This window comes from Guillardia theta, assembly GCF_000315625.1.
Source record: "Guillardia theta CCMP2712 unplaced genomic scaffold GUITHscaffold_18, whole genome shotgun sequence".
NCBI classification, from domain to species: domain Eukaryota; class Cryptophyceae; order Pyrenomonadales; family Geminigeraceae; genus Guillardia; species Guillardia theta.
Genome location: NW_005434656.1, coordinates 78,173 through 94,424, shown reverse-complemented (window position 1 = coordinate 94,424; position 16,252 = coordinate 78,173). Strand labels below are relative to the sequence as shown.

The window sequence follows — 16,252 nt, the reverse complement described above, 5'->3', positions numbered from 1 at the left end:
CTTGCGCCATTGTCGGAGCACAGGGCGGTGGCGGGATTGTTCTCACTAAATCCAAGGGAAAGGGAGGGGTGGGGGGTCGTGGGGGGGGTTGACCAGCAATGGCGGCAAGGTGGAAGGTGTGGGTCGTGCGAGAGGAGCGGCAGGGATGGACGACAGAGACGAACAAGGAGAGCAGTGCTGAGGATGAGTGGATGAAGAGAGGAAGAGGGTGAGTGAGTGAGAAGCGTTTGAAGCAAGACGAGGCCAACGTTGAGCATTCGGTGGGAAACGCGTGAGCGAATAGAAAGGCAGAGAGCGATAGAGCCTATCTCTGCTTGAGGATCGATCAGTTTTGTGGCAATCATGCAGCTCAGTCTATGAAATGCGTGAAATGCCCAATAAAATCATCCCTTGTTATCAGTTTACGTCGTTCCCTTCGATTGTCAAAAGACAACGAGTCCTCGGGGAAATTGACACTCTGATCCTTTTTTTCTTGTTCCAGATGCAGGATAAGAAGAGTATCGGTCTTCTCTTGCGATTGAGCCCGAAAACGTAACACAATGTGATGATATGACTGATCCCTGTCGCTCACGATGTGGTTCGTTGCTTGCTGCAGCGGAAACTATGTTGTGGACAACGTTGTTCCTGGGGGTCTTGCAGACCGTTCGGGGCAGGTCCAATCCCTTGGAAAAGCTGCTGAATGCGTCTAAATGAGTCTTTTACGTGGCAGATAAGAGCAGGAGATGAAATCTTGGAGATCAACAGGAGGCCTCTACAGGGTTGCGGACCAGCAGAGCTCGCTTCTATCTGTGCTGTGAGTACCGTAAGTTGCAACAGCATGCTCGCCGTGACATGCTGCTGACAAACCGGTTCTTGCTCATCATGGTGTGCAGGACAAAGATATCCAAGTGAAGTATGTGAGGGGAGGAGAAACGAGCGAGATCCTCCTGCAGATACAGAGCCTGTACTCCCAACGGCAAAACAGCCTGGGGGATGAGAATGACTTGAAGAGTTCCATTCGGTGATGCATCGAGGGCGAGAGCTTTTGGCTGGTCGTGCTGAGAGAGGTTTTGAAGGAGGACTGCTGAGATGGAAGCGAGAAAGTTGGAAGAGAAGGTTCAACAATCAAGAAACCAATACTCCAACCGTCTACAGGTTGTTCCTGATCATGTCTCATTGACCTATTCTTCACATCACCGTGCGTTGCAGGAAGAGGTGGAAAGGAGCCGAGCAGAAGGGTCGTCGCGTGTGAGCTCAATCCGTACTTGTATGCTACAACAATGACGTGGGGCAAACAGTTGGAGCTGCAGATCAGGGTTCTTCGAGCGGAGTTTGACGCGAAGTTGGAGCGCTCACTCTCTGACATCCGGCAGTCGCACAATCAAAAGCTCGTGAGCTATTGATGCAAGTTACCTCCAACCTGACCCTCCCGTGACTCACCAGGACGAGGAGCTTGAGAAACTGAGAGCCGAGTCCAAGAGAAGACTGCAAGAAAAGATTGAAAAATCACGTGCAGATAGCAAGGTGCCTCGAGACTGACTGGAAGACCCCATGTCGAATCTTTACTTCGCGTGTGATAACTTTACCATGGTCAGGCAAGATTAGAAGCTCAACTGGAAAAATTGCGTCAGGACAGGTTTTCAGTTTCGAAGTTGTACCACGGGTTTGATTGTCTTCCAGTGCGCAAAGATTGAATCAGCAGCTTGCGGCAGAGAAGGATAGGCTCGATGCCCAACTCAAGTCAGAGAGAGACTGGCTTACCATGGCCTAGACCATGTTCTGAGCTCCTGCGGCAATTCCACGAACAACATTTTTCCAAATGCTTGCCCCTGGACTATTCTTTCTCCAGCGTCTCTTGTCATGACAGGTGTCTTCATCAGCCATGTCGTTTGATATTTTTCACCTTAACGCATGCTTCACTGGAGATGTTTGATCGTGTAACCCATCGCCCCTAGTTTTGCTCTCCCACCATAGAATGCATTGCAACAAGCACGTTACAAATATATATGTGTTGCAGTTTTGTAACGGTGATTGACTGATATTGGTAACGATCGTAACTGAAACCGATGCGTTGAAATTTAATAAATCAAAAAAAATTAAAATATTTTAAGGAAAAGTTTTGAAGTGCCCTAAACTTTGGATATTTTCCATCACATATTGAAAATTGAGGGGAATAAATCCCTTTTTTGTTGAATATTGTTCTGTTACAGTAAAGATAATATGATTCGGAAATATACTTTTAATATTTGTTGTATATTCTGTAATTTTCAAATATTAACTAAATATTTCAAATATTTCATTGAAATATCAACACTTTAAATTATTTTAAGATTCATCAGCAGTCCTTTCAAAAGCACAATATGACCTGCATTTTTACTTTACAACACTTTTATTTTTAAAGGGTACTAGGGGTAGTTGTGGTCTGATGGGAGGGTACTTTGGGTTTCCAAGGGGTACGAAGGTTGTAAGAGTGGGTGGGGTTATTTTTTTCAATAGGTGGGGGTGGTATTCTTGGCAAGGATTGCATAGGAGATAAGGTTAAGTTTGACTGTCTATAGGGGGTGATAAATTTGAGAAAGGGGTAGGGCACGTTGAAGGAGGGGTATCGACCGGGTATTGGAGGGCTCGAAAGTTTTCAATGCAAGGCCCTGTGGAGAAGGCAATGGAGGGGAGGCAGAGGACGGGAAGAAACGAAGAGGAAGAGGATGGTGAACAAGAGACTATGAGATCAGACAAGATGAGACGAGATCAAGTGAGATCGCCTGAGTGAACCAGCGACGATGCGACCCAAACAGCAACTCACAGGTTGCTAGTTGGTAACGTTAAAGGAAAAGCGAAACGAGAATGGAGAGTCAGCAGTTAGATATGACGATACAGTATTGAGCAAGAAGGATGTGTACGTTTTCAAATGAGATGCGAGCTGATCTCCGGTTGTTTGGCTGTGTGGTTGATCGTTGTTTGATGCTGCATTTCACGACGACCCATCATGTACCATTGATACGTTGCCCCTCAGGTTCTCGTCTTGAGCGTCGCGGAAGGTTTTCCAGTGGCTTCTTGGCCACTTGTTCCATCGTCTTTTCAGCAAGTAAGTGCAGAAGCGTTCGCTTTAACACCAGCATGCTCCCTAGATACTAGTCGTACCTCATTTGCCGTTGTTGTCCCTTAACTTCGTTCGCAGTGGATCGCTACACCATCTTGAAGCGGGTGGGAGACGGAACGTATGGCGAAGTGATTCTTGCAACCAACAAGCAGACAGGAGAGAAGGTCAACTCTGAGCGATGTTGGCTATCTGAAAGTGTGATGTCTGATTGCCCAGATGGCTATCAAAAGGATGAAGCGGAAGTATTATTCGTGGGATGAATGCATGTCTCTCAGAGAAGTGAAGGTGTGCTTTGAAGTCTTTCATCTCAATGACGGCGATTGATGGTTTCTTCTGGTCAGTCGCTGCGAAAGCTGAGGCATCCTAACATCATCAAGCTCAAAGAAGTTATCCGAGAGAACGACTATCTGCACCTTATCTTTGAATTCATGGAGAAGAACATGTATGTGATCGATGTTACGAATTCTTTGATGTGATGGAGGTTCTTGTCTTGCAAAATGGAACTGACTTCTTCATTCTTTTTGTTTTATTTTGGTTCAGGTATGAATGTATGAAGGTGGGATTTGCGAGGTTAGAATGCGATTGATGGTGGTTCTGACATGATACAGGATCGTACAAAGCCTTTCCCAGAATCAACAGTGAGAAACTATTCGTATCAAGTCTTTCAGGTATCTGCCTTGTTTTCATTGAGCCCTCCACCTCACTCTATGTGCCAGGGACTCGCGTTTATGCATAAACAAGGCTTCTTCCATCGTGACATGAAACCGGAAAACATCATGATCACGGGCGACCTTGCAAAGATTTGTGACTTTGGGTTGGCAAGAGAGATTCGCTCGCGTCCTCCCTTCACGGAGTATGTTTCCACTCGCTGGTACCGAGCGCCAGAGGTTCTCTTGCAGTCAACTTCATACAACTACCCTGTTGACCTGTGGGCCATGGGCTGCATTATGACGGGTGAATCTCGAGAGGGGGCTAACGAGCGACTCATCGCTGTCCTCGCAGAGCTCTACATGCTCCGACCCTTGTTTCCTGGCAGCAGCGAAACAGACACCATCAACAAGATCTGCTCGGTACTTGGAACCCCTTCCAAGGAAACCTACGCCGATGGGCTGAAGCTTGCAGCGAGTATGAGATTCAAGTTCCCGCAGGTGACGCGTTTCATGTCCTGCTCTCCGTTGCTGATGGCAAGATGTCTCTGTGCAGTACGTGTCGGTTGACTTCGCTCGTCTCATGCCCACGGCTTCCAAGGAAGGCATCGACCTCATCAGAGACACTCTCCTGTGGGATCCCTCGAAGCGACCGAACGCGACTGCGTGTCTGCAGTATGCCTACTTCCAGGTGCCTGCTGCTCGCTCGCTCCTTTCTCCCGGCTGACCCTCTCCATGAAGAACATGTCCAGCCAACAGACCTCCTCCACAGAGCAAGTCAGTGCCAGGACGCCCAATGTTGCGGAGCAGGCGACTGAGCCAGCGACGAGTAGAGGGATTCATTCGAATCTAGCTCCGCATACGGATGTGATGAGATGAAGGTGGAGAGGTGATGGCGTATGATGAAGTTTGCAGGTGCGAGTGGGTGGGCAAGGAGCGAACACGTATGGGAACTACGAGTCCAAGAGGACCAAGGACAAGGACTCGGCGTCTGTCAAGAATGGAACGAGCTCTGGCGTCTCGTCCGACATGTCGGGAGATTTGGCGTCATCAGGGAGTCTCAATCAGACAGGGTCGAAGATTCGATCCGCGCGCTACATGCCCGGGATCAACCCAGCTGAAGGTGCGGGAAACCAGATATCTCTGTCCTCTCGCTCTATTCTTCCCTCTCCCCCTCCCCTCCGATCCTTTTCTATCTCCTCTCCTTCGGCCTCGTCCTCGTTCAACTAGCAAAGATGATAGCTCATGGATCTTACGACGAGGTTGAATTGATTGCGCAGGCGCGGACTCGAGCATTGCGAAGATGCATTTCGGCATGCCAGAGATGGGAGTGGGAGAAGCGAAAAGTCACTTCGGAAGCAAACCTCTCGACAACTTGGGCTTCGGTATCTCTAAAGTGGACAGCGCCTTCGGCTCTATTGCGCCGAAACAAGATCACGTCTTTGGCTCCATGCCTTCGAGACAAGATCAGAACGGGATCTCGAGCCTGTCCAAGAATGATGGTTTCGGAGTTGGAGCCTCCAAGGGGCTGTTCAACAACCCGGCTGGCATGCACGTGCATCGAAGGTGCTCGGCCTGCGCCTTTCTCCTCCTCTCGTAACTTGAGCTCCAGTGACTTCGGGTTGATGCCCAACGTCTCGTCAAACGTCGGCAAGAACGTCAACTCGCGACTCGGGCTGAACCTCGCGAACCCATCGGGGGCTCTGGCCAGCAACAGAGGTGGTCTGCCTCTCATCAGTAAGACGGGCAGCGCAGGGGCAGGGGCAGGAGCAGGGGCAGGAGCAGGAGCAGGCTTGAATGCCATGCCTGGGGCGCTTCGTAATGCGGAGTTTGGAGTCCCGAGTGCCGCGGGAGCAGGTAGGGAGAGTCATTCGTGCAGGTAGAGGCTGACGAGAGGACAGGGATCATGGGGTTCGGTCATAACTTCCTCTCGCGGAACCAGGCGAGTCTCTTGCTGCTGCTCCTTCTCGGCTGACGCTGCGACAGGGAGGAGGGGGAAATAAGCAGTACGACGCTTTCGGGCGGAGAAAATACTGAATGGCAGATGGGGAATGAAGGACAGCAGGGTAGGGAGAGCAGGTTGCTAGAAAGGCTGTGGGCATGGAAGGAGGAGGCAGCAGCAGGAAGAAAGGGGCAAAGCAGCAACTCTTGTACGAATGTATTTCAATGTGCGATGAAGTCGGAGGATTATTTTTTTCAATTTTTTATGACGGATTTGAATATTAAAACTCAATCATCAAACGCGGAGCCTCCAGGCGGTTTAAATTACAAGCTTAGCGCAAGCCTTAGCTGCCAGCATTTCAATCCCTGAGAGTCAGCGGGATCAGACGAGGGCGAAGGAGGAAAGACCGTCCTGCACATGCAAGCTCGTACTGATCCAGACCAAGAGCTCGTGTGTTACTCAGGTGGAGTGCAGGCGAGGAAGACAGGCTTGCAGACGTCCGGGACGGAAGCAGACTGGAGGCGCCTGTTCTGATCTTGCGCCGCAAGACTTTGCAGGATGAAAATAACCCAAGCATGAAGTTCTGCACTGTGCGAAGTTCAATCTTTCTCCTTCTCCGAATGTTCTTCAGCCCCTCTTTCCGCCCCCCTTGCTCCCGCTTCCCCTTCACGAGCCATTCCCTCCCCTGCGTGCAGAACCGGTTCTGCTCCTGGTCGTGTGAAGAAAGGAAGTGAGCAGGGCATCATCCGTCCATCGATGCTGCCTCCTTGCTCTTCTTGAAGAGTTTGGATGTAAGCAATGGAGCCAGCCAGCCATGCCTTGAGAGATAACCAAACATCAGAAGTCAAACAATCATATCATTTCACGTACCAATCTTATCTTCTTTTCGGTAGAAAAATTCTGATAATCCTTTGGATCAATCTTAAACAACTTCTGTACAAATTGGTCCCTTGTTGCTTGGTTTGCTTCCGACCCCGTAACGTTCTCGGAGCTCCTATCAGCGGCTGATGCAACATGGCTTTCACTATAGAGCACAACGAGTGAGAAGAGACCACCTGCTTGCTCTGGGTGCCGAGACGATGCCCCGGCTACTATCGAGAAAGTCTCATCAACATCGTCCTTGCCCGACATTCTGACGTTGACAGTCAAGAGCTCTCGCTGAATCAAACAAAGTGACAATGTGCTTACCTTCTCCAAAGCTAGTTGCCTTCTCAGTCAGAGAGGAAAAATACGATCCAACTCATTTGAATTTCACCTGCTGGTGACAAAAGGGTCAGACAAACCTTCCAAGAAATTCAGTGCTCTCACCAGCTGCTCGTCATTTCTGATCCTAAGGGTCACAAGCTATTCAAGCATATCACAGCACTCCAAAGTTGTCCAATTGGTTTAAGAAGATTCTCCTACGTGATAAAATGTCAGGAAATCCTATTTTGAAGCCGCTTCGAATGTCGTGAAACTACGATCCAAACCCGTTGGTCACTACCATGAATCACAGGGCCACTCGTACAAGACAGTATGGCATCATTGCCCATCGACAGTCTAGAGTATACATAATAAAATGGTTTGTCTCCTCCCTTAAAGGTGTATGCTTTGATGTGATTATGTTCCTGGTTCATTCCCAGACTTGCTAATTCGCAAGACTTAACCAAAAAAAACTTCTGCTTTTGAGCTCAGCACTTAGTCCATCAGTGGAACCTTTGAATCATAAATACATTGTCCTACTCCAAGCATGCAAGGTCAAGTCTTCAAACGCGCGAGAGCTTCTCCATCATCACCACATTTGTCCTTGGCTACTATCCTTACATGCATACACCTGGAGGATCGAACTCTCCCAATGGTCTCATTGGGGCACTCATATTGCATTCTAGTGTCTCTTCAAATTTTCTTTCATCCTCGTCTCTTCGTATCCCCCCAATCAACACAAACAGCCAAATGGCCTTGCCAGTTCCATTTGATTTCTGCTTTGGCTGAAGCTAGCGGTACTAGGTTCCTCTAGGAGCTCCTCCTTCAGAAGAGAACCGTCTATTTTCATTTGGCTCACGACTTGTTGCTGCTGGTGCAGCTTGTTCTCCTTTGATAAGGGATCAGTGGTCTGCCGCAAGCCCCTTGGAACGGTTAGAATTCCAACCCGTCTCCTTCGTTCATCTGGAACCGTCATTGAGTCTTTTCATACATCTTCTTCGTCTTCCGATCGATCTCCATCATTTCCCATCATCCTTCTCCTCGCATTCCTCTCTCCTCCTCCACTGCCCTCCCCTTCTTCCTCTGCCCTCAAGCAGCGGCAACCGCGGCGGATGCATTGACAGGCGGGAAGGAACTATGGCGGGGTGGGGTGGGAAGGTGAAAACGAGGGGTAATCCATTCCAGCAGACCGGTTTCAATGTACATAAGAGGGGTGGATAAGGGATAATTGAGGGGTCCTCGGTAACCATCTGTATCTCGGTGGGGGTACCCGCTCATGGTTCTGGTCTGACATACCTCGGACTACCCCACCCTCAGCAAATGCACCTCATGTGCTAAACACTGACCCCTCCAGGATAGTCTCAAGATACCCCTCCTTCATAACATTTTCAGAACCCGCAGCACCCCCTACCCTCCTTTGGTCATCAAAACCCCACCCTCCCATCACGTGGACACTTATATAGATTTGTATATAATTTGATCATAATGAAGTCATGTGACGCCTAATGCTATCGATTATATATTATATTATGCATAATTATGTATAATCGGAACCCCAGGATCGGACTCTTTCGTACCGTGAACTTCACCCAGCCGAGGCTAGTGCCGGACTCGGGCAATCGGGCCGGAGCCCCGGCCGCGCCGGGCCGCCGCCGCATTCAGCGGCAGTGCCAGCCTGAGGGTCGGCGGACCTGGCGGACCCTGAGCCGGCGGCGGGCCCCAGGGCCCCCCGCGGCCCGGGCCGCAGCGGGCGGCACTGCGGCACTGCGGGGGGCCCGGGTTGGCCCTGAGTGACTGGGCCAGGTCCAACTGGCAACCGTCGGGCCCAACAGTGCCGGCGCCGGCGCCGGCCCGGATCCGAGGCCCGGGCCGCGGGCTCCGGCGGACTCAGACACCCGGCGGCAGTGGTCACCAATCACTGGCACCGTCGCGTCAACTCCATCAGTGCCCCGTAGAGGCCCCTCCGAAAGCCTCAGTCACACAAGTACTGGCCGGGCGTCACGCCATCCGATCAGCGTCACGGACACAGTGCCCGCCCCCCGCCCCCGTCAGCTTTATAGTTAAATTGTGAAACGGCATTAAAAAATTGCGAGCCGCGGACGAACCTACCGAGGGGAATTCTTCCCCCCTACATCCCCCTACAGCCAAGATTGCGGCAGATGCAGTGTCAGCGCACAAAAGGTGCTGCGGTCTCATTTTCAAATCAGTTTCAGCTCCCGCAAAGATTTCGAGACTTGGACTGATGGCCCGTCAGCTTTATAGTTCTCACAGAAAACAAACTGTAGACTGCACATAAAAAATTGTGAACCGGCATTAAAAAACTGCGAGCCGCGGACGAACCTACCGAGGGGAAATAGCCTCCACAGATTTCCCTCAAAGTGAACGAGGACGAAGAACGACGAGCAGAGGAAGGACAAACAGGAGGCCCAGGACAATCCGGTGTGACTGTGGTGCTTTGGGTCTGCTTTGGAATGTCGACTTTTTGATCTGGCTCTCAACAGGTGCCGTGTTTTGTTGGAACGTGTTTTCGCTCCAAACCGTCTGCACATGGTGTTTGTCAGGTATCATTCGATCGAGTGGGGAGTTGACGGGGTTACCTGAGCGGGAAGGCTCAGGAATAGCTGTTTCAGTGCGCTGCTGCTGGTGAAGCAGCTGTTTGAATGCAAAGGGGTCAGCAAGTGTAAGAGCTGCAGTGAGATTTGGTCTCCTCACTACATCAAGACACGTGGGCTGGGTTTGCTGCAGTGCAGGTCCCTGAAGGGAGGAGGCGATGGCAGTGATTTGCTTGGAAACAGTGACGCAAGATCCGAAGTCATGGGAGTAAAGAACCTGGTTCTGAGTGCTCGCAAACTTGTGAAGGATGAAAAGGATTACGTGGCTGCCTTCAAATTGCTTTCAAAAGTAGGTTAAATATATTGGCCACATTCATCACCATTGAATGTGTGATGAAGCTGGATACGAAGGGAGAAGAGGATTGTCTTGTTGATGTTGTTGTGGATGTTGTTGCTTTTGCTGTTGCTGTTGTTGTTGTGGATGTTGTTGTTGATGTTGTTGTTGTGGATGTTGTTGTTGTGGATGTGGATGTTGATGATGATGATGATGATGACGACGACGACGACGTTGTTGTTGTTGATGTTGTTATTGTTGTTATCATCCTGTGACTTTTGTTGCTCATCAGGCTATACAGATAAATGAGAAATCATTCCCGGCCAGATATGAGCGTCTTTCCTTGTTATGGGATCTCAACTTTGACAACGAGCAATGCCAGCAGATGATCAAGACGAGTTTCAAGATCGGAGACGAGGACTTTGAGTATCCCAGGATCCTCTCGAAGTTCTTCTCAGAGGCTGAGGAGGTGGTCTCCCTAGACACCACCTCCGCCATGGCAAAGAGTCTGCTGATCAAAATCAACTGCGAGGTACCGCGGAAGGCACCCGCTGCTCTTGAGTGTGTGCTGGCAGAGAACGGAAATCGGCGAAGTGTCATTCATGGAGTTGGAGAAGCAGATGAAAAGCATCTGCTCTTCCGATGAAGCCAAGGCTTTGCATGGAGTCGTTCTCTGCACCAGTGCGTGTCGAGACTGGGAGCTGCTAGATCCGTACCCCTCAGCGAGCATCTGTCCGTCGTTCGGCTACTTGAAAATGTGGAAACATCCCTTCATGTGGAAGGAGGGCATCGACAAGATCGAGTCTGTCGAGCCATACCTTTCAAGATCGAGTCGAGGGTGAGAGGAGACTGTGGATGATGGAGATGAAAGCATAGTTGCTGTTGATGCTGCTGCTGCTACTGTTGTTGTCGCTGCTGCTGGTGGTGCTGATTTTGTTGTTGTTGTCATTACTGTTTTCATTGCTGCTGCTGCTGCTGATGATGATGATGAGAAGGAAGAGGAGGATGTTGATGCTGCCTGCTTGCTGCTGCTGCTGCTGATGATGATGATGATGATGATGATGATGATGCGGATGCCAATGTGGAGATGGAGGAGTATATAGCTGATATTCGTTCAACAGCAAGATCCTGTTAGCATGGAAATGCTTTCATGAAGAAGATCTCCAAAGTGCACAAGCGATTCTGGACGAGGTACAAGTATTATCCGCTGCAACGCTTCTTTTATTTGCTCGTCTGTTAAACCCAGTCTCATGTCTGTACATGTAGATGTATGATGCAGCAGACTGGTCGCTGAGCGATGAAGGTAAGGACAGATCTCGGCTCATCTCCTCCTGTTTGGTTGTCGGCCTCCTCTCGCTGTGTAGCCTGTCAGCTGACTCCCTCACAGTCAGCATCGCTCGCCTCCGAGGCCAAAGTGAGATCCTCAAGGAGCAGATGCGCTATAGGGTAATAACGAGGCTAGCGACAATGCTTGAGTAGAGGCGCGTCGTGGTGGTGAGGGAGAAGGGGAAGGGAGGAGCAGAAAAGCTGCACAAAGGCAGAGGCAGCAGCGGTGTGTGACGATGGAAGAGAGTAGGAGGGTGGGAACAACAGACAAGGCCGGGCAGCGAGGTGCGAGGGGTACGACTGAGAGGAGCAGTCTGGTGGCCCTTCTCCCTCCGTCTTGATTTCTCTTCAGGAAGCAGCAAAGTGCCTCAGACCAGTTGTCCTGGCGATCAAGAAGAGCCCCAACCTAGTCAAAACCCTCATGTCAAGTGATACTCTTCTCCCCGATCAACTTGTGTTGCTCTCGCTCGCGAACCGTCTGCTGACTTGACGGCAGAGCCAGCCTTGCACGAGTTGGCCATGGCCGTCTTGGACTATAGAAGCATAGTGAGCGACACGACTTTGACCCCTGAAAAGGCGCTTGCAACGACGACAGCCTGCTTGTCGAGTCTTCCTCATAGCAGAGCGGTGAAGCACTGTTGTCCTGGGACCTCGTCTGCCTCCTTCCGCTTTGCTTCTTGACTGACCGTGATTGCAAGCTCCTGTTTCACATCGCTCAACAGCACTATTGGGACCAAGATTCATTCGGCGACTTGAACTTGTGAGTTGCAAGGCAGAACCCTTGTTTCTTCTTGTATCCTTGTGCTTGCCTCGCCTCTCCTGGCCTCCTTCAATCGTTTGCCTTGGCTGTCTCGACGGTTCTCGCTCCCTCTGTTTCTGACTCCATCTACTGGTAGGGCTCGCAGCGCGCTCGAGACCATCCTCAAAGTCCATGACGTGATCAAATTTCCTTGTGAGCTCACGCGCTGAAGCAAAGTGTCGATGCAGAAGAGGAACCTTGTCCCTGTTTGGCCAGGAGGCTGGAAAGTCTCAGATGCCGGAGCAGAAGAGTTTCTTGCATTGATCCAGGAAGGGAGTTGATGAGTCTCTTCCTTGGAGTAGCGATATGTGTGAGTGCGAGTGAGAAAGCAATTGCAACGAAGAAACACTTTTGCAAGGACACGTGCTTGTGTCTAGTTTCAGCGCATGAAACGAGACTGAGAAGTAGCCATTGCTCAGAAGAGTTAGTCTCGTCAGCATGGAAAACGTCTACACCCCGTCACACCCGCTTTCAAAGCTCCAAGAGGGGTCATGGTTTGATCGCGGCATGCGCAATTTCCTTGTTCTGGTGGCGCAGGCCCCATCATTCATCCGTGCGAGTCCGACGAGAGCAAAGAGTGTTATGGCCACTTGTGCATGCTTGAATCGTGTCAGGGAGTTGTAAGCGCGAGCTTCTCTTATTTGACACGCCGATGAGTGGAGGAACGAAGATGTATTCTTGGGCGACAGTCCGACTGCAAGGAAAAGGATCGAGGTTTCAATCGCGTCTTGGAGAGCATCCGACTCGACTCATAGTATTTCATGCATGTCATCATATTCGAACTGTAGACTGCACATAAAAAATTGTGAACCGGCATTAAAAAACTGCGAGCCGCGGACGAACCTACCGAGGGGAATTCTTCCCCCCTACATCCCCCTACAGCCAAGATTGCGGCAGATGCAGTGTCAGCGCACAAAAGGTGCTGCGGTCTCATTTTCAAATCAGTTTCAGCTCCCGCAAAGATTTCGAGACTTGGACTGATGGCCCGTCAGCTTTATAGTTCTCACAGAAAACAAACTGTAGACTGCACATAAAAAATTGTGAACCGGCATTAAAAAACTGCGAGCCGCGGACGAACCTACCGAGGGGAAATAGCCTCCACAGATTTCCCTCAAAGTGAACGAGGACGAAGAACGACGAGCAGAGGAAGGACAAACAGGAGGACCAGGACAATCCGGTGTGACTGTGGTGCTTTGGGTCTGCTTTGGAATGTCGACTTTTTGATCTGGCTCTCAACAGGTGCCGTGTTTTGTTGGAACGTGTTTTCGCTCCAAACCGTCTGCACATGGTGTTTGTCAGGTATCATTCGATCGAGTGGGGAGTTGACGGGGTTACCTGAGCGGGAAGGCTCAGGAATAGCTGTTTCAGTGCGCTGCTGCTGGTGAAGCAGCTGTTTGAATGCAAAGGGGTCAGCAAGTGTAAGAGCTGCAGTGAGATTTGGTCTCCTCACTACATCAAGACACGTGGGCTGGGTTTGCTGCAGTGCAGGTCCCTGAAGGGAGGAGGCGATGGCAGTGATTTGCTTGGAAACAGTGACGCAAGATCCGAAGTCATGGGAGTAAAGAACCTGGTTCTGAGTGCTCGCAAACTTGTGAAGGATGAAAAGGATTACGTGGCTGCCTTCAAATTGCTTTCAAAAGTAGGTTAAATATATTGGCCACATTCATCACCATTGAATGTGTGATGAAGCTGGATGCGAAGGGAGAAGAGGATTGTCTTGTTGATGTTGTTGTGGATGTTGTTGCTTTTGCTGTTGCTGTTGTTGTTGTGGATGTTGTTGTTGATGTTGTTGTTGTGGATGTTGTTGTTGTGGATGTGGATGTTGATGATGATGATGATGATGACGACGACGACGTTGTTGTTGTTGATGTTGTTATTGTTGTTATCATCCTGTGACTTTTGTTGCTCATCAGGCTATACAGATAAATGAGAAATCATTCCCGGCCAGATATGAGCGTCTTTCCTTGTTATGGGATCTCAACTTTGACAACGAGCAATGCCAGCAGATGATCAAGACGAGTTTCAAGATCGGAGACGAGGACTTTGAGTATCCCAGGATCCTCTCGAAGTTCTTCTCAGAGGCTGAGGAGGTGGTCTCCCTAGACACCACCTCCGCCATGGCAAAGAGTCTGCTGATCAAAATCAACTGCGAGGTACCGCGGAAGGCACCCGCTGCTCTTGAGTGTGTGCTGGCAGAGAACGGAAATCGGCGAAGTGTCATTCATGGAGTTGGAGAAGCAGATGAAAAGCATCTGCTCTTCCGATGAAGCCAAGGCTTTGCATGGAGTCGTTCTCTGCACCAGTGCGTGTCGAGACTGGGAGCTGCTAGATCCGTACCCCTCAGCGAGCATCTGTCCGTCGTTCGGCTACTTGAAAATGTGGAAACATCCCTTCATGTGGAAGGAGGGCATCGACAAGATCGAGTCTGTCGAGCCATACCTTTCAAGATCGAGTCGAGGGTGAGAGGAGACTGTGGATGATGGAGATGAAAGCATAGTTGCTGTTGATGCTGCTGCTGCTACTGTTGTTGTCGCTGCTGCTGGTGGTGCTGATTTTGTTGTTGTTGTCATTACTGTTTTCATTGCTGCTGCTGCTGCTGATGATGATGATGAGAAGGAAGAGGAGGATGTTGATGCTGCCTGCTTGCTGCTGCTGCTGCTGATGATGATGATGATGATGATGATGATGATGCGGATGCCAATGTGGAGATGGAGGAGTATATAGCTGATATTCGTTCAACAGCAAGATCCTGTTAGCATGGAAATGCTTTCATGAAGAAGATCTCCAAAGTGCACAAGCGATTCTGGACGAGGTACAAGTATTATCCGCTGCAACGCTTCTTTTATTTGCTCGTCTGTTAAACCCAGTCTCATGTCTGTACATGTAGATGTATGATGCAGCAGACTGGTCGCTGAGCGATGAAGGTAAGGACAGATCTCGGCTCATCTCCTCCTGTTTGGTTGTCGGCCTCCTCTCGCTGTGTAGCCTGTCAGCTGACTCCCTCACAGTCAGCATCGCTCGCCTCCGAGGCCAAAGTGAGATCCTCAAGGAGCAGATGCGCTATAGGGTAATAACGAGGCTAGCGACAATGCTTGAGTAGAGGCGCGTCGTGGTGGTGAGGGAGAAGGGGAAGGGAGGAGCAGAAAAGCTGCACAAAGGCAGAGGCAGCAGCGGTGTGTGACGATGGAAGAGAGTAGGAGGGTGGGAACAACAGACAAGGCCGGGCAGCGAGGTGCGAGGGGTACGACTGAGAGGAGCAGTCTGGTGGCCCTTCTCCCTCCGTCTTGATTTCTCTTCAGGAAGCAGCAAAGTGCCTCAGACCAGTTGTCCTGGCGATCAAGAAGAGCCCCAATCTAGTCAAAACCCTCATGTCAAGTGATACTCTTCTCCCCGATCAACTTGTGTTGCTCTCGCTCGCGAACCGTCTGCTGACTTGACGGCAGAGCCAGCCTTGCACGAGTTGGCCATGGCCGTCTTGGACTATAGAAGCATAGTGAGCGACACGACTTTGACCCCTGAAAAGGCGCTTGCAACGACGACAGCCTGCTTGTCGAGTCTTCCTCATAGCAGAGCGGTGAAGCACTGTTGTCCTGGGACCTCGTCTGCCTCCTTCCGCTTTGCTTCTTGACTGACCGTGATTGCAAGCTCCTGTTTCACATCGCTCAACAGCACTATTGGGACCAAGATTCATTCGGCGACTTGAACTTGTGAGTTGCAAGGCAGAACCCTTGTTTCTTCTTGTATCCTTGTGCTTGCCTCGCCTCTCCTGGCCTCCTTCAATCGTTTGCCTTGGCTGTCTCGACGGTTCTCGCTCCCTCTGTTTCTGACTCCATCTACTGGTAGGGCTCGCAGCGCGCTCGAGACCATCCTCAAAGTCCATGACGTGATCAAATTTCCTTGTGAGCTCACGCGCTGAAGCAAAGTGTCGATGCAGAAGAGGAACCTTGTCCCTGTTTGGCCAGGAGGCTGGAAAGTCTCAGATGCCGGAGCAGAAGAGTTTCTTGCATTGATCCAGGAAGGGAGTTGATGAGTCTCTTCCTTGGAGTAGCGATATGTGTGAGTGCGAGTGAGAAAGCAATTGCAACGAAGAAACACTTTTGCAAGGACACGTGCTTGTGTCTAGTTTCAGCGCATGAAACGAGACTGAGAAGTAGCCATTGCTCAGAAGAGTTAGTCTCGTCAGCATGGAAAACGTCTACACCCCGTCACACCCGCTTTCAAAGCTCCAAGAGGGGTCATGGTTTGATCGCGGCATGCGCAATTTCCTTGTTCTGGTGGCGCAGGCCCCATCATTCATCCGTGCGAGTCCGACGAGAGCAAAGAGTGTTATGGCCACTTGTGCATGCTTGAATCGTGTCAGGGAGTTGTAAGCGCGAGCTTCTCTTATTTGA

The 16,252-nt window shown here is 50.4% G+C and overlaps 5 protein-coding genes across 5 annotated transcripts; 4 read left to right on the top strand and 1 right to left on the bottom strand.

Annotated features, from left to right (window-relative positions):
- Positions 1 to 98: 98 nt before the first annotated feature.
- On the top strand, positions 99 to 1,750 carry GUITHDRAFT_135957 (hypothetical protein; the record flags this gene model as incomplete). Its single annotated transcript, XM_005836174.1, has 10 exons — positions 99 to 208; positions 596 to 653; positions 710 to 802; positions 873 to 1,000; positions 1,056 to 1,134; positions 1,189 to 1,227; positions 1,278 to 1,370; positions 1,423 to 1,503; positions 1,575 to 1,615; positions 1,660 to 1,750. 10 exons carry the CDS (start codon positions 99 to 101, stop codon positions 1,748 to 1,750), a joined length of 813 nt encoding a protein of 270 aa, XP_005836231.1.
- Positions 1,751 to 2,759: 1,009 nt separating this feature from the next.
- On the top strand, positions 2,760 to 5,767 carry GUITHDRAFT_162117 (hypothetical protein; the record flags this gene model as incomplete). The annotated part of the gene is made up of 15 exons (XM_005836173.1): positions 2,760 to 2,784; positions 2,993 to 3,064; positions 3,158 to 3,243; positions 3,296 to 3,364; positions 3,421 to 3,521; positions 3,620 to 3,635; positions 3,688 to 3,747; positions 3,796 to 4,227; positions 4,283 to 4,417; positions 4,468 to 4,593; positions 4,642 to 4,849; positions 5,007 to 5,292; positions 5,339 to 5,583; positions 5,628 to 5,668; positions 5,713 to 5,767. 15 exons carry the CDS (start codon positions 2,760 to 2,762, stop codon positions 5,761 to 5,763), a joined length of 1,953 nt encoding a protein of 650 aa, XP_005836230.1. The 3' UTR covers positions 5,764 to 5,767.
- Positions 5,768 to 5,923: 156 nt separating this feature from the next.
- GUITHDRAFT_151486 (hypothetical protein) lies at positions 5,924 to 7,070 on the bottom strand. Its single transcript, XM_005836172.1, has 5 exons — positions 6,977 to 7,070; positions 6,857 to 6,926; positions 6,724 to 6,800; positions 6,539 to 6,672; positions 5,924 to 6,486 (listed from the first exon to the last, which is right to left on the bottom strand). The coding sequence occupies exons 3-5, from the start codon at positions 6,797 to 6,799 to the stop codon at positions 6,268 to 6,270; spliced, it is 429 nt and encodes a 142-aa protein (XP_005836229.1). The 5' UTR covers position 6,800; positions 6,857 to 6,926; positions 6,977 to 7,070; the 3' UTR covers positions 5,924 to 6,267.
- A 2,327-nt stretch (positions 7,071 to 9,397) lies between these two features.
- On the top strand, positions 9,398 to 12,125 carry GUITHDRAFT_104777 (hypothetical protein; the record flags this gene model as incomplete). The annotated part of the gene is made up of 14 exons (XM_005836171.1): positions 9,398 to 9,411; positions 9,466 to 9,552; positions 9,601 to 9,751; positions 9,814 to 9,984; positions 10,029 to 10,268; positions 10,312 to 10,574; positions 10,858 to 10,927; positions 11,003 to 11,039; positions 11,124 to 11,182; positions 11,415 to 11,490; positions 11,559 to 11,608; positions 11,761 to 11,822; positions 11,959 to 11,998; positions 12,078 to 12,125. 14 exons carry the CDS (start codon positions 9,398 to 9,400, stop codon positions 12,123 to 12,125), a joined length of 1,368 nt encoding a protein of 455 aa, XP_005836228.1.
- Positions 12,126 to 13,146: 1,021 nt separating this feature from the next.
- Positions 13,147 to 15,871, top strand: GUITHDRAFT_104776 (hypothetical protein; the record flags this gene model as incomplete). The annotated part of the gene is made up of 14 exons (XM_005836170.1): positions 13,147 to 13,160; positions 13,215 to 13,301; positions 13,350 to 13,500; positions 13,563 to 13,730; positions 13,775 to 14,014; positions 14,058 to 14,320; positions 14,604 to 14,673; positions 14,749 to 14,785; positions 14,870 to 14,928; positions 15,161 to 15,236; positions 15,305 to 15,354; positions 15,507 to 15,568; positions 15,705 to 15,744; positions 15,824 to 15,871. 14 exons carry the CDS (start codon positions 13,147 to 13,149, stop codon positions 15,869 to 15,871), a joined length of 1,365 nt encoding a protein of 454 aa, XP_005836227.1.
- Positions 15,872 to 16,252: the final 381 nt, after the last annotated feature.